This window comes from Schistocerca nitens, chromosome 1 (genome assembly GCF_023898315.1).
Source record: "Schistocerca nitens isolate TAMUIC-IGC-003100 chromosome 1, iqSchNite1.1, whole genome shotgun sequence".
NCBI classification, from domain to species: domain Eukaryota; kingdom Metazoa; phylum Arthropoda; class Insecta; order Orthoptera; family Acrididae; genus Schistocerca; species Schistocerca nitens.
Window position 1 is genome coordinate 459,378,164 of NC_064614.1, and position 14,567 is coordinate 459,392,730.

At 38.7% G+C, this 14,567-nt stretch overlaps 1 protein-coding gene across 1 annotated transcript in view; it reads left to right on the forward strand.

The window, feature by feature from the left end:
• LOC126251785 (uncharacterized) overlaps positions 1-13,749 on the forward strand; it is a 91,837-nt gene extending 78,088 nt beyond the window's left edge. Inside the window, exons 7-8 of the mRNA XM_049952416.1 lie at positions 5,866-6,068; positions 12,726-13,749. Coding sequence (XP_049808373.1) covers positions 5,866-6,068; positions 12,726-12,834 — 312 coding nt within the window. The 3' untranslated portion in view covers positions 12,835-13,749. The remainder of the gene's footprint in view (positions 1-5,865; positions 6,069-12,725) is intronic.
• The last annotated feature ends 818 nt before the right edge of the window (positions 13,750-14,567 follow it).

Sequence of the window (14,567 nt, forward strand, 5' to 3'; positions counted from 1 at the left end):
TGTGTTGATGTTTGCTTTACGGGATTGGTGTGGCGTGTTACCCAGTAGTGTGATAATAGTTTCTATGAGGTCACTCCAAAAGAAATGCACAATATTTTTGTAAAAATACAGTTTTCATTCTGCATGTGTGAAAGTTTTACAGTGTGGATACATCCTTCCCACTTGTTTTCAAACTTAGTTCAACCTGTTCCCGTGAGTGGCGCCGTCACAGCATGTCTTCAAGATGGCTACTACACTTGATGTTCGTCAGAAGCAACGTGCTGTCATAGAATCCCTGTGCTGTGAAAACGAGACAGTGGGAAACATCCACAAGAGGTTGAAAAAGGTGTATGGAGATGTTGCTGTCGATCGCAGTACAGTTAGTCGGTGGGCAAGCAGGTTACGTGATGAAAGCGGGCATGACAATATTGAGGATTGTCCTCGCAGCGGCAGGCCTCATACTGCACACACTCCAATGTGCAGAGAGTTAATGAATTGGTGACTGCTGACAGACGCATCACAGTGAATGAATTGTCACGCTATGTTGGGATAGGGGAAGGAAGTGTTTGCAGAATACTGAAAGTGTTGGTGTTAAAAAAGGTTTGTGCCAGGTGGGTTCTCAGGATGTTGACAGTGGCTCACAAAGGAACAAGAAAAACGGTATGCAGCGAACTTTTGGAACAGTACAAGAATTTAGATGAATTTCTTGACAGATGGCTCCATCATTTTTCACCAGAGACGAAGAGACAATCAATGGAGTGGCATCACGCAAATTCACCCAAGGAAAAAATTCAAAACCACACCTTGTGCTGGAAAAGTTATGGCTATGGTGTTTTTCAATTCCGAATGACTCTTGCTTGTGGACATCATTCCAAGTGGAACCACCACAAATTCTGATGCATATGTGACGACACTGAAGAAACTTCAAGCTTGACTGAGTCGTGTTCGGCCACATCGGCAAAAGTAGGATGTTTTGTTGTTGCACGACAGTGCATGGCCACGTGTCAGTCAAAAAACCATGGAAGCGATCACAAATCTTGGATGGACAACACTGAAACACCCGCCTTACTGTCCTGCCCCGGCTCCATGTGACTATCATCTCTTTGGGAAACTGAATGACTCTCTTCGTGGAACAAGGTTTGAAGATGATGACTCCCTTGTGCACGCTGCCAAACATTGGCTCCAACAGGTTGGTCCAGAATTTTACTGTGCAGGTATACAGGCGCTGATTCCAAGATGACGTAAGGCAGTTGAGAGGGATGGAAATTAGGTGGAGAAATGAAAATATTGTTCCTAAAGGATTTATCTACACACTGTAAAACTTTAAAACATGAAGAATAAAAGATGGATTAAAAAAATAGTGTGCATTTCTTCTGGACTGACCCTCATATGTTAGTCCAGTTGAGCAGGTCTGCATGGACTGCGTGAAGAGTTGGGAGGTACACCCTTTAATCTTCTTGACTATTTTGGTGGTCATGAGTCCAGGGCTGTCCTGTGCACACTTTGCTGCTGCAGTGGAGTAAAACTGAAGTGCAATTCCTGAACATCTGCACAGATTGAAACTGTGTAACAACAAAACTCTGACAGTATTTAGTCCATCTGTCCATCCCTTCTGTGAAACACTTGCTATGTCATTTCTAATAGTCTTCCCAGTTGTTTTCATATTGCTCAGTTTCAGTTTTTCATTTTTGGCTGTTTCTGTGTTTACTTACGTGTTATGTCTTAGTGAAAAATCTGGGAGGGAATAACAATATAAAGTAGGATAAATTACCACAGTTGAGACAATTAATCAGCAGACAGGAATGCCTCTAGGCACTGAGGCCCAACTATTTTTAAATGTGCCTGTCTGCCAGTCAGCACCTATGTGTGAGGCCTATTTTTTAAGTAAGTTCCATTTTGAAATAAAAATAAAACCAGTCAACTTCTTTAGCAATTTCATTTTTACATGAAAGCCTGGACTTTAACTATCTTTTCGCATAATTCCAATCAATTTTAAGGCACTTATAGTACCATATAACCAGATTTGAATACCATCCTCATAAAAATGTGCTGCCTGCGCATAACTTTAGATAATTTAAATGGTCTATAACAATTTCATAGAACACACTTCGTGACACTTATGATTGATGGGATGGTACAGAAATGGATGAGAGCTTTTAAAGATGGTTCTACGAATGTGCATGAGGAGAACAAAGTAGGCAACCTTTAGTCATTACTGATAATTTGATGCAGAAAGTTAATGAAAAGATGCGAGAGAACAGACCCTTCATGATTTAATGTAATGTGATGTGTTTCCTCAAGTAAATTGTGCTTTATGCAGTTGTTACAAAATGTTTAAATTATTGAAAATTATACTCTGGCAGCAGATTCCTACTAGGATGGTATTCAAACTTGATTGTACAATATGATAAGTGTCTTAATATTAGTGAGACTTATGTAGAAAAGTAAATTAAAGTACAGGCTTTCATGTAAAAATAAAATTGCTTGGAGAAATTTACTTGTTATATTCTGATTTCAAAACTGTACTTAGTTAAAAACATGCATTTTATTATGTCTGTTCTGTTAAAAACATGCCTCGTATTGTCTGTTCTACATAATGCATGTAACTTCCCACTTGTCTTCCTCTTCCATTTGTCACCTGTAAGATAATCAGTTTCATGTCCTTCATTTTGTTCTCCACACACTATTTCACAACCCATTGGCTACTACTTTTACCCATTCAGCTGCTACAAATTGAGGAGGTGCAGTAGTTAACTGTGGGTTTGTACCCAGACATAGCTTGGATCAAAAGTTGACCCATGGTTCGTGAATTTAGTGTTCAGTGATGTCTGTAAATTACTACATAAAAATGCTAGTATTTTTCCTACATGGAAATCACTCATTCGTGTCAAGCCAAACTAATGATAAATTTAACAACCTTACCAGTATACTAATATTAAACTAGAAGCCAATTAACAACAATTTTCTTTTTCTACCATTGTTGTTCTCTCAGCCATGCATCTTTATCCCTCCTTGCATTTTCATCATCCTGTCTCCATCTTGTTACCTCTATTGCCTTTCAGCAACCTTTCAGCTGGTGTATCCTTTCTTTCATAAATGGAGACTCCTTGTGCTTTCTTTGATAATTTATAGTTCACATTCAGACCTTCAGTTTGTTGTAATTAGCGTGTTGATCTCTTAGCACATTGACTCGCAAGAAAGTCTTGGACTATTTGGCAGTTTGAAAATGTGAGACATTCGTACACCTGTCTTCCTTCACCTTTTAATAGTAGCCAGTTGCCTGATATCTAGTAACAATGTCACCTTATCCTTACACCTCTAGAATAGCAAGGACAAATGAAAATAACTGAACTGTATTATCTACAATCTTAAAGGATCTGCAGATAGGGGTAAAAGGATAGATCAGTGGAATTGTGAAACATTTTAGAAGGAAGAAAGAAAACTATTAAATTGTCAAATATGCTGCGATCGGAACATTTGACTCTTCACTCTTCCTGACAGAAATGTTGCAGCTCTCTAAATTTGGACTCGAATGTCAAATGTTTTAATTGCAGATAAATGTGGTGGTATTTATTGCCTAAAATTGTGAACTTGCCTTAATTGGCAGTTACCAATAGTTTTTCAGGGTGTATACGACCCGGGACAACCGGGAGACCCGGGAATTTTTTCATCCAGGAGAAAACCGGGAAAAACCTCGGAATTTTTTAGAATTCCGGGAATTTTTCAATGTTTTAGTTTTCAACTAAATTTTTGTGATTCTGACTGGGTAGAACCAATATTCTAACAAAGGATATTACTGTATCCCACTATTACAGAATAATACTGCAGCAACAAATCATGAACGAGAGGAAAAAAAAAACTAAAATAAAACTTAAGTTGCAAAGGAAATGCGCCGTATACAACAACAAAACACAGTGCTCATACAAGCGTCTGCCAACAGCAAAGTGTGTCAAAGGCTTTAGGAAGACTATGCAATGCTTCCTAACAACAAATTGCCTCCGATGACCATGACATGACAACTGTTTAAATTAGGATCGTTTGAGCAGTGGCGGGCGGGCTCTTGCGCATGCGCAGTTGAGTCTCGTGTGAGTATTACCTTCTCCCGCTTCTGGTTACAGAAGTATGGCTGGGCGCCACCACTTAATATTGCTCCGGTTCGGAAATATAGTAAATCTGGCGTTGATGCCCAGAACAGTCTGAGTTGTGGTGGGGAGATGGTCGTCTCCACGTGACCAGTGTTTACGTTCAGTGATTTTGGTGTTTCCTCTTCGTTTATTGCTCTCACGTTAAATGATAACAAACGGATTTTTGTGGCCAGGAGTTATCAAATGAATTAAAACACGTTCGCATAATCACGGAAGGCTAAAATATGTTCTTAGTTTTAGATTTTATTTCCACCTTGCTGATAGTCAAGCATTAATCGCCTTGCAGAACAATGAAGATATTTTTGTCGGTTTGCTAAAGAGATTTGGCTTTCATTAATCTTTTCTGTTTTATTTGAAACGAAGTGTTCAATTTCACACTATTGGCTAGTTTCAACTGTTACTGCATTTCAAGTGCACGTATGGCATTATGCCATATTAAAGAATCAAACATGAGATAATACAGTACTGGTACTCCAAGAAAATATATATATGAATTTGGACATATGAATGTGTATTTTACGCCGAATTATGCATTTTAACATGGTTCACGAAATTCCAATGCTCTTGAGGTATCCTCTGATGTCTTGTTTCTTTTATGACATAATGTAAGATCTTTTAATGTTTTACACGTATGAACATATGGGCTTCCTGCGTCATCGTAGCTGTGTAAGCGCGGTGACGCCTATTATCTGGCGCTCTCTTCCAAATGCTGAAACGAACCTATTTCTAACAGTTCGCAGGAAAATATTGCGAATGGTGGTTTGAAAAGCGTTACATTCAAACCAAATTTCCTTTTACGCGAGATGAACTATGTGCGAGAATGTACAATGAATTACTTAAATCACTAAACGTTTGACTCTCATTTAAAAGTCAGCTCTTTGAGGACGACCATTTAGAAGAATTTCGAGCCCAGAAGATCAAACATTTACGTCGTTATTAAAAATTTTACTGGCACATTTATGTGATGTATCTTAAATTGTAACACGCACAAAAAAGATCAACATTATATGTGGAAGCTTAGCTTTTCTTCCAGCTTATTGATCTTAGAGACCAATATTATATGCGAATTCTATGTATATTAATTTAAACCATTAACTTTTCTTATTTGTGTGTTCGTGCTATTTAAGAACGATCTTGCTATTGGATTACTACATCACGTGTTCGTGCTGTCATCAGCTGGCGAGATCACATGACAATGAGCTATGACTGGCTTACAAAAGCGCCTCACAATCTCGATTTCAGTGCTTCGGAAAGTGACATGCGGTGTTTGGTGGAATTCAAATTTATACCTTCGTAATACGGAAATATGCAACGTACATGTTGCTGCACATCAAATGTCTTTCAAAACGTCAACATACATTCAAAGAATTGATGAGTTTTACAGTGCCGAGGAAGAGTATACTGCCACTTGACATGGAAAAAGTGTATTTTCACCCGGGAGAAAGTGTAATTTTAACCGGGAAATCCGGGAATTTTTTTTCCTTGTCCACGTATACACCCTGTTTTTCCTCTTCATTGTCGACTTCTTTGAGTTCTTTTGCTACAATAAACATACTTCTCATAACATCCTTTTGTGATCTTTTGCAGTGTCTTGTTGTATGAGCTACGTTTACTTCATAGCTACTATGAAGTAAAATTTTTACTAACTTTCTGTATTGGGTTGGAGTGGGTGTTAGTTATTTTTAGTTAAATTAAGCAAAACTTAATAGTTTGATTTTTAAAACTCTTGCTTGTTTTGCAGGAATTGTTTGAAGACATTGGAACATTAGTTGTATCACGTTTGGTGCGGCCAGGCACTGCGGAAGTTGTGTATGCTAGACTTGAGGATGCATTACGTGCAGTTGACGTTTATCATAATCGACAACTTGATGGGCAGCCAATGAAGTGCATGTTGGTGAATTCTCGACCTCCTGTCTTACAAAGTGGCAGTCGAAGTTCTTCCACGTGAGTAATTTTCAGCTGTTTGTGATGCACTTATTTCTGCTGAATCTGTACATTGCTGTTCTCCAAAAATTTCTGTTATTTGTATCATTTGTCCTTGAGAGTGGCTCATACACTTTCATTGGGCCGGCCGTGGTGGCCAAGCGGTTAAAGGCGCTACGGTCTGGAACCGCGCGGCCGCTACTGTCACAGGTTCGAATCCTGCCTCGGGCATGGATGTGTGTGATGTCCTTAGGTTAGTTAGGTTTAATTAGTTCTAAGTTCTAGGCGACTCATGACCGCAGAAGTTAAGTCGCATAGTGCTCAGAGCCATTTGAACCATTTGAACACTTTCATTGAGGTGTTAGTCCCATTCTTGCTATATTATTTTGGTTTGCAGTTCACAAGGCCAAAGGTGATTTCATCTACTCTTATATAGAGCTGTAGTATCAATTTTGTCCTTGGTTAAACTTTCCTTAAAAAATATTTGTACAGCTATAAGTGATTCATAGAATACTACAAAATTAAAAGTTGCACATGGCAGGTGATAGATAACAGTACATACTCAGTAACGAGTCAACCTGTCCACTCAAGGCACTGGCACCGCACCAGGTGGCCTTTGCTCTGGCTGGTTGGCTCCCGTGATGAGAGCCCTCGTATGCAGTGGGCGGCAAGATGTTTGGCTACATGAAACTAAATTTCAGTCACTGTCAATGAGACATTGGTAGTGTCTTCAGACAAATGACAATTCAGTGCAAATCTTTACAACCCTCCTTCATCACACCAGGGAACGAAAGCAAAATCAAATGACTTGCAGACACTTAATACTCCCCGTAATTCCTGGTTAACACCTGAACAGATGGACAGTCCTTTTACCCTGTTAGGACAAAGTTCTTTGCAGGTGATATTGAAAAGTATTCAATGAACTCTTTAAGTGGCAATTTACTGAATGGTCCCATCTCAAGACGGAAAATCCTACCACGTCTCAGGTGCTACTCTCTCCCCATGACTTTTGGCATTTTCCTGTGTTCTTCAGGAGTATCAGGGTCTGCAATCATTTTCACTGATGGCTTCTGCCTGCTATGGACAACATGTAGTGTTTTTACAGCTGATAGCCATTAACAGAGCCCTATCTTTTATTAAACAGGCCCCCCTCAACCACATTTTAATTTGTAATGACTCATTGAGCAACCTCCAGGCCTTTGATCAGTCATAATCTTCTCACTCAGTGATACCTGCTATTCATGACCTTAGTTGAATTGCCTCTGCACGTGTCTTTCTGTGGATCCCAAGCCGTACGGGTATGTCAGGGAATGAACACATTTGACAGTTCGGTCAGAGAAGCAATTATTTTATTACTTGCACAGCTTTTGGTTTGATGATCTCGGGTACAGATTTGCAGGTGCAAATAAGATCTCTCATCAGAGATTGAGCATGTTGTGGCTTACTGACCCCTCTAATAAACTCTGCTTGCATGGTGCTGCAGCTTTAGTTCTTCACAGAAGGAATCTGCCACCCGGTGTCATCTCTGCATCAGTCATGCCAGATTAACCCCTAGTTTTATTGAATGTAATAAGCCTTACAGACAGTAGCTCATGTCCTGAGGGAATGCCTCACTCGTAGCTCTCAATGCCTGCTAAGCATGGTCATTTGGATACTTTGCCGCTAAGGCAGATGACTCAGACAATTAAACTGGTTGGGCAGTTTTCTCCAGAAACAACATTTTAAATTACTTTTGGGATGAGGCCGGGTGGTTGGGGTTTGTGCTTCTGGGAAAAATCCCCTTTCTTGGATGGCTGTGGCACCGTTCACAAAGCATTCATGCCTCTAAGTAGAACAGTAAGTAAAGCTTTTGTGATAAAAGTATTAACTGTAGATTGTGGGAATATCAAAAGGAAAAAAGCCAGGCCTGTTAACCCCACTTCCCCACCTCCCTCTCTTTGTATGTCAATGTCAAGAGACAGTGGGCAGTTCTTTGTTGCATCATTCACCTTATCCACCACCTCTGTCACCTACAGACATGTTCTGCTTCCAGAAACAAAAAATTTACTTAAAGGAAGTGTTGAAGATGCAACTTCACTATATAAATCTCTGTGGCTGTGGCTGACAAACTTAAACATTCCGAAAGACGTCTTGTTTGAGACACTGAAGATACAGCAACAGGGTGTATATGAACCAGGACATCCGGGAAAACCCCGGGAATTTTTTCATCTGGGAGAAAACTGGGAAAAACATGGGAATTTTTTAGAATTCCAGGAATTTTTCAGTGTTTTAGTTTTCAGTTAAATTTTTGTAATTTTTTGTCTGCTAAGAACTGATAGTCTAACAGAGAATATTACTGTATCCCACTACTGCAGAAAAATACTGCAGCAATAGAACATAAAAAAGAGAAAAAAATAAAAATGTTGCAAATGAAATGGGCTATGTACAGTGAAACACTCTGCCCATGCAAGTGTCTGCCAACAGCAAAATGTTCTAAAGGCATTAGGACGAAAGACTATGCAATACTTCATAACAATAAACAGTTTGCAATGAGTGTGACGTCACAAATATTTACATTAGCACCGTTAAAGCATTTGCCGGCGGGCTCATGCGTTTGCGCAGTTGAGTCGCATGTGAACAGTACATTCTCCCACTTCTGGCTGCTTAAAGTGTGGCTGTTCGTTGTATTGACTGTAGCAAGCAGTCAAATGCTGCCTGCAAAAATTTTTCTGGCATGCAGTGTTTACATTTAGTGATTCTGCTGTTTCCTCTTCGTGTGCAGCTCTCACGTCAAATGAAAACAAAATGGATTTCTGTGGCCAGGAGCCATAAGTTGAATTAAAATAGTCCTCATAATTATGGAAGGCTAAAACATGTTATTAGTTTCAGTTTTTTGTTTTATTTTATTTCCAGATTTTTGACAGTCAAGCATTAATCACCTTGCGGATGATGAAGTTATATTCGTCAGTTTGCTAAAGAAATTTGGCTGTTATTAATCTTTTCCGCTGAGGCAGTCGGTTTTTTTGTAACGAAGTGTTTCATTCTAGACTATTCGCTACTTTAAACTGTTTCCTAGATTTCAAGTGCACGTTAGTACGGTTTACGAAATTCTGATACTCTGAATGTGTGTCCTGTTTCTTTTATGACGTAATGTAAGCTCTCTTAATGCTTTAAACGTAGAAACATACAGGCTGCCCACATCATTGTATCTCCATACACGCAGTAACAACTGTTTTCTGGTGGTCAATGGCAGGTGCTGAAATGAATCTGTTTCTAATAGCTCAAGGGAAAATATTGCGAATCATAATGAATTTCTTAAATCACAGTGTGTTTGACTCTCATTTAAAACTTAACATTTTGAGGAGCAGACACACAGACCAGACATTTGTCATTATTTAAAATTTTACTGGCACATTTGTGTGATGTATCTTAAAGTGACACACACTTAAAAAAGGACAAATTTATCCATGAAAGCATAGCTTTTCTGGTGGCTTATTGATCTTAGAGACCGGTATTATATGTGAAAGCGAAGCTTTTCTTGTAGCCACACTTTTATATTAATTTAAACCCTTTAATTTTCCTACTTGTGTATTCATGCTACTTAAGTGAAGTTGCTGTGGACTGACTATATGACAGAGTTGTGTGCTCTGAATATCTGCTTTTATTGGCTGGTGAGATCACGTGATGTGAACTATGATTGGCTTAAAAAAGCACATCGCAATCTCAGTTTCAACGTTTTGGAAACTAACATGCTGTGCTTGGTGGCATTCGAATATATACTTTTGTAATATGAAAATATGCAGCGTACTTGTTGCTGCACATCAAAATATATTTCCTTTTTTTCCACTTGCGGTCGTTTACTGATGTACTGGGAATTTTAAGCTGATGCATAAAACCTGAACACTTCAAAGGATTGATAAGTTTTACAGTTTCGAGAGAAAGTATACTGTCACTTAACAGGGAAAAAGTGTATTTTCATCCGGGAGAAAGTGTATTCTTAGCCGGGAAATCCAGGAATTGTTTTTCCTTGTCCGCATATACACCCTGTGCAACTGCACATTATTTCAAATTATATTTTTTAGCAAACAGTCAATATTTAATGTCTCTTTTATTGCCATAGTCTTAAAGCTAATGAACTGCACTGTGTATTAGATACCATTTGTATGCTATTTTCGAATAAAGTGAAAATGAGTTTGCCCATACCTTGCATTGTGTAGTAGTACAATAACACTGTTCGGCATGGGTTCTATTTCTGATATTAAAGTACGTGCTTCTAGACCATTTTACCATGGGAAATTCAAATATGTAAACAAAATATCGTTGTCAGGAATACTTTTTATGTATTATGTATATATATGTATATTCACAATTCATGGCATAGAGTTTACAACAGTGGTGTTAGCTGCAATTTGTGTCAGTCTTAACGAGGGGCGGTTTTGGCTGACAAGTAACTGTCTGTCATATTTCCGAGCACGGTTGAAGTTTTTAGTTCCTGTGTGTAAACTGATTGAGCCTGGTGCTGAAGGTAAAACGACTGCTTGTTTTTACACATCAGCGTTCCTCTAGTTCCCTACTATTAATTTAATACAGGTGTATTACCAAAGCGGTATTTTTAAATTTGCAGAAATGCCACGTCGTCGTGGATGTCGATATAAGCCGGACAACTTCTGCTACATCTGTGGGAAGTTCACTTTTATTAGAAATAGGAAGAAAATTTCTTCAGTCATAAAGAAAGCATACAAACATTGCTTTGGAGTAGAGGTAGGAGACCAAGATAAAGAATGGGTACCACATTTCTGTTGTGCTACATGTTACTGCAAACTAATTCAGTGGTGGAAAGGTAAAAAGAATGTGGCGTTGTTTGCTGTTCCCATGGTGTGGAGGGAGCCTAAGGACCATGTTACTGATTGTTATTTCTGTCTAACAAAAATTCAGGGTTTTACAAACAAAAGGTCGAAGAGGCACATTGTTTACCCAGATCTGCCTTCAGCGAGAATGCCAGTGCAGCATTCTGACAACCTTCCAGTACCTTCAAGAGCTCGAGGTCAAATTCCGAGTGACAGTGAAATTAGTAGTACTGAAGAAATCACAGATGATGATTCTTTATATCACTGCACAAGTGAGTCATCGCCACATTTGTTAGCACAGGCAGATTTAAATGCTTTAGTATGTGATCTAGGACTAAGTAAACAAAAGGCGCAGTTGCTTGGTTCAAGATTACAAGAGTATAATCTACTGCACCAAAGTACTAAAATCAGTGTGTTCAGGCACAGAGAACATGCCTTTATTTCTTATTTTTCAACTGACGAAGCACTGACATTTTGCAATGACATTGCTGGCCTGATGAAAGTATTAAACTTCACTTATATTTCACAGGAGTGGAGACTTTACATAGATGCATCGAAAACAAGTCTGAAGGGTGTTTTGCTCCATAACGGAAATAAAATACCCTCTGTTCCAGTAGCTTATGCTAGTTTGACAAAAGAGAATTACGAATTCCCACAAAGGATGCTAAATTCATTAAAATACAATGAACACAAATGGAAAATATGTGCAGATTTCAAGGTAATTGCTATGGTACTGGGAATGCAACAAGGCTACACAAAGTATGCCTTGTTTTCTTTGTGAGTGGGATAGTCAAGACCGAAATTCTCACTTCGTGAAAAAGAAATGGCCTAGGCGAAGATGGAAAGTTGGCGAAAAGAATGTACAACGTGAAAGTCTGGTAGCTCCTGAATATGTACTACTTCCACCGCTTCACCTCAAACTTGGCCTGATGAAACAATTCGTGAAGGCCATGGATCCAACAGGCTGTGGGTTTGCATATCTAGCTACCAAATTCCCTCGTCTTTCAGCTGCAAAAATAAAGGAAGGTGTATTTGTGGGCCCACAAATCAGGGAACTGCAGAAAGATGCAAATTTTGAAGCATGTTTAACTGATAAAGAAAAAACCGCATGGGACTGTTTCAAGATGTTGTCGGAAAACTTCCTGAAGAAGAATAGCTACTAACTACAAAGCAATGGTGAAGGATATGATCAAAGCATATCAGGGTTTGGGGTGCAATATGTCTTTGAAGGTACATATGATGGACTCTCATCTGGACTACTTCACAGAGAGTTGTAGTGACGTATCGGATGAACATGAGGAAAGATTCCATAAAGACATTCCTACCATAGAAAGGCGCTATGAAGGGAAGTGGGTATCTTCTATGTTAGCGGATTATTGCTGGAATATCATTCAAGAGAAGAAAGATTCAAAATACAAGAGGAAAAAAGTGATGTGCATTACAAGGCAGTGGCTCATTGTTTACAGAAAATAGACAATTTCTCATGTCAAATAAATGCTTCAAAGTGTATACACAAAGGTTTCTGTGTTATATGTTAGATCCCATCCTCCATTAATGTGATGAACTTATAACATCATAAAGATGTGCATTTGTTTGTCGAATTTCACCTCATGTTTGCTGCTCTATATCAGAAACTGAAAAGAGAAGTAAAATTGCGATTACTCATAAACTATCCCTGACCAAAAAAAAAAAAAAAAACTAGGATCGCAATATTTTTTTATCAGAATTTTTTTTAGAACAGTGTAATTTGAAAATTTTCTGAACACATTTAAAAATTTTCTGAACAGATTTAGATACTTAAAGGAAAATGTTAGTCACCATTGATACAAAACAGTATATTTTTATGTTTCAGTGGTTTACGGTCAACTTCCGATGCAGCAATAAAATTGCCAACAGGCACGAAGTCATCAGTTGCTCCTGATATTGGAACAATCCACAAGGCCCTGTTCAACAAATCCTAATTTTCTGGCAGTTCTGTCTAATGGCATAAAACCATATGGACATAATTTGTTTAACGTTGTGTTTTGACATTAGCAAACAGTGTGTGTAGGCACATTGTACAATATGCATGATTTTGTTGACGTGTATACTTACAAAAAGCAGATGTAAAGGAAGCAGGGACACATCCTGTATGTTCTGGTTAAAATACTGTCATTTATATTGCTGTGGAACTTTTGAAGTGCTGTTTTTTGCCTGCCAAAGAAAGCTCCACTGCTCCTTTATTATTGGTAGCATTTCGTGTTTCACTTGACAAGAGTGAATGTACACAATTTTTAGCAATGTGTCTGTTGAATGCGAACATTAAAAGCTCTTTCACAACAGTACTGTTATAACTTAAAAAATTTAAAGCAATATCTATTTTTAATAATGCAGAGCATAGACAGTAGAATCACCCTTGGCAGATGATTGTAGTTGGCAGTTAATGCAAGTATGCAGCATATGTTAAAATATAGAACTTAATCTTTCAGAACAAGAAGCTTGTTCGACAGGAGTAACTGAAGAGAGCAGTGAAGTGTGAACACGATGAAGACCTGCTTGGGGTGCATCATATTTATCGATTACATAAATTTGTTTCCCTACCTGTCTATCCTGAACTATTTTTTTTGTGTGAAGTTGTTACATTATTTATTAATACATTGAGTGTTTCCTCTGGGATGATAAAAATAGCGATCAGGGCTAGACCTGATTTCTCATGCTGTTACTTTTAAGTTTTTGTTTTGATTTTGTAAGAGTTGCCTTTTCTAAATATGTGTCACACGTGAGACTTGGCCAACTGATATGATACTGAGAAGACAAGTGATTTCTGCTGTCTGTGAGGATATCACACTGGGAAACAAATGTATATTCATTGCTATTAAAACGCCTTTGTCACATTATTTTCTTCTGCATGTTTCTGAAGTCCTTAAAAATTATTCTATCCAGTCGTGTGTCATTTACAAGTAGCAACTGCTTAAAAGTGATATTACATTTGGAATATTGAACAACATAATGTGAAATGAGTGCACAAGACCAAATATCAGAAACTACAGTAGAGTTTGAATTTTCAGTGTGTGTGTGTGTGGGGGGGGGGGGGTGCACCCTCTCCCCCCACCCCCTCCTTCCAGAAAGGTTGATGTTGGGATTGCTTGTCATTGTGCTCTCCAAGGTTAGGTGGGTAGGAAGGTCAGAGTCCACTTTGCTTGTCAGAGAGGTCACATCTGAGATATGGAGGAGGCTCTGCAAATTGTGACTCCTGTCAGTATGAATGACTGGGTTGAGAGGGTAGGTGGATGCTGTGAAGAAGACAGTTAGCATTACCTGTGAGGTGGAAGCAGAGCTAGCATTTCACAGCGTGGTTCCCAGAACCAATTGCAGTCCTCTGGTTTGGAGTAGAGTGAAAGACTTAAACCTAAGGTCCAGATGATTCCTTAACAATGTTGGATATAGATTTCTCAACCTCCACATTTGGCTGGAGAATTGGAGGACCCTCTCCTCCCCTTAATAGGTCAGGCATGCTTTACGCGCAGGAAGTCGCTAGTAGGATAGTATAGTACATTTCGCTGGTTTTTTAATAATGATTAATCCCTCCACAAGCCCAACAATATACTTCCTGATTTCAGACAGGGAAGAGCACTATACCTATTACTTACTGAAAGTGACATTTGCCATGGCAGATTGGAGACAAAATGTTACAGTATACTGTCAGTAAGTCCAG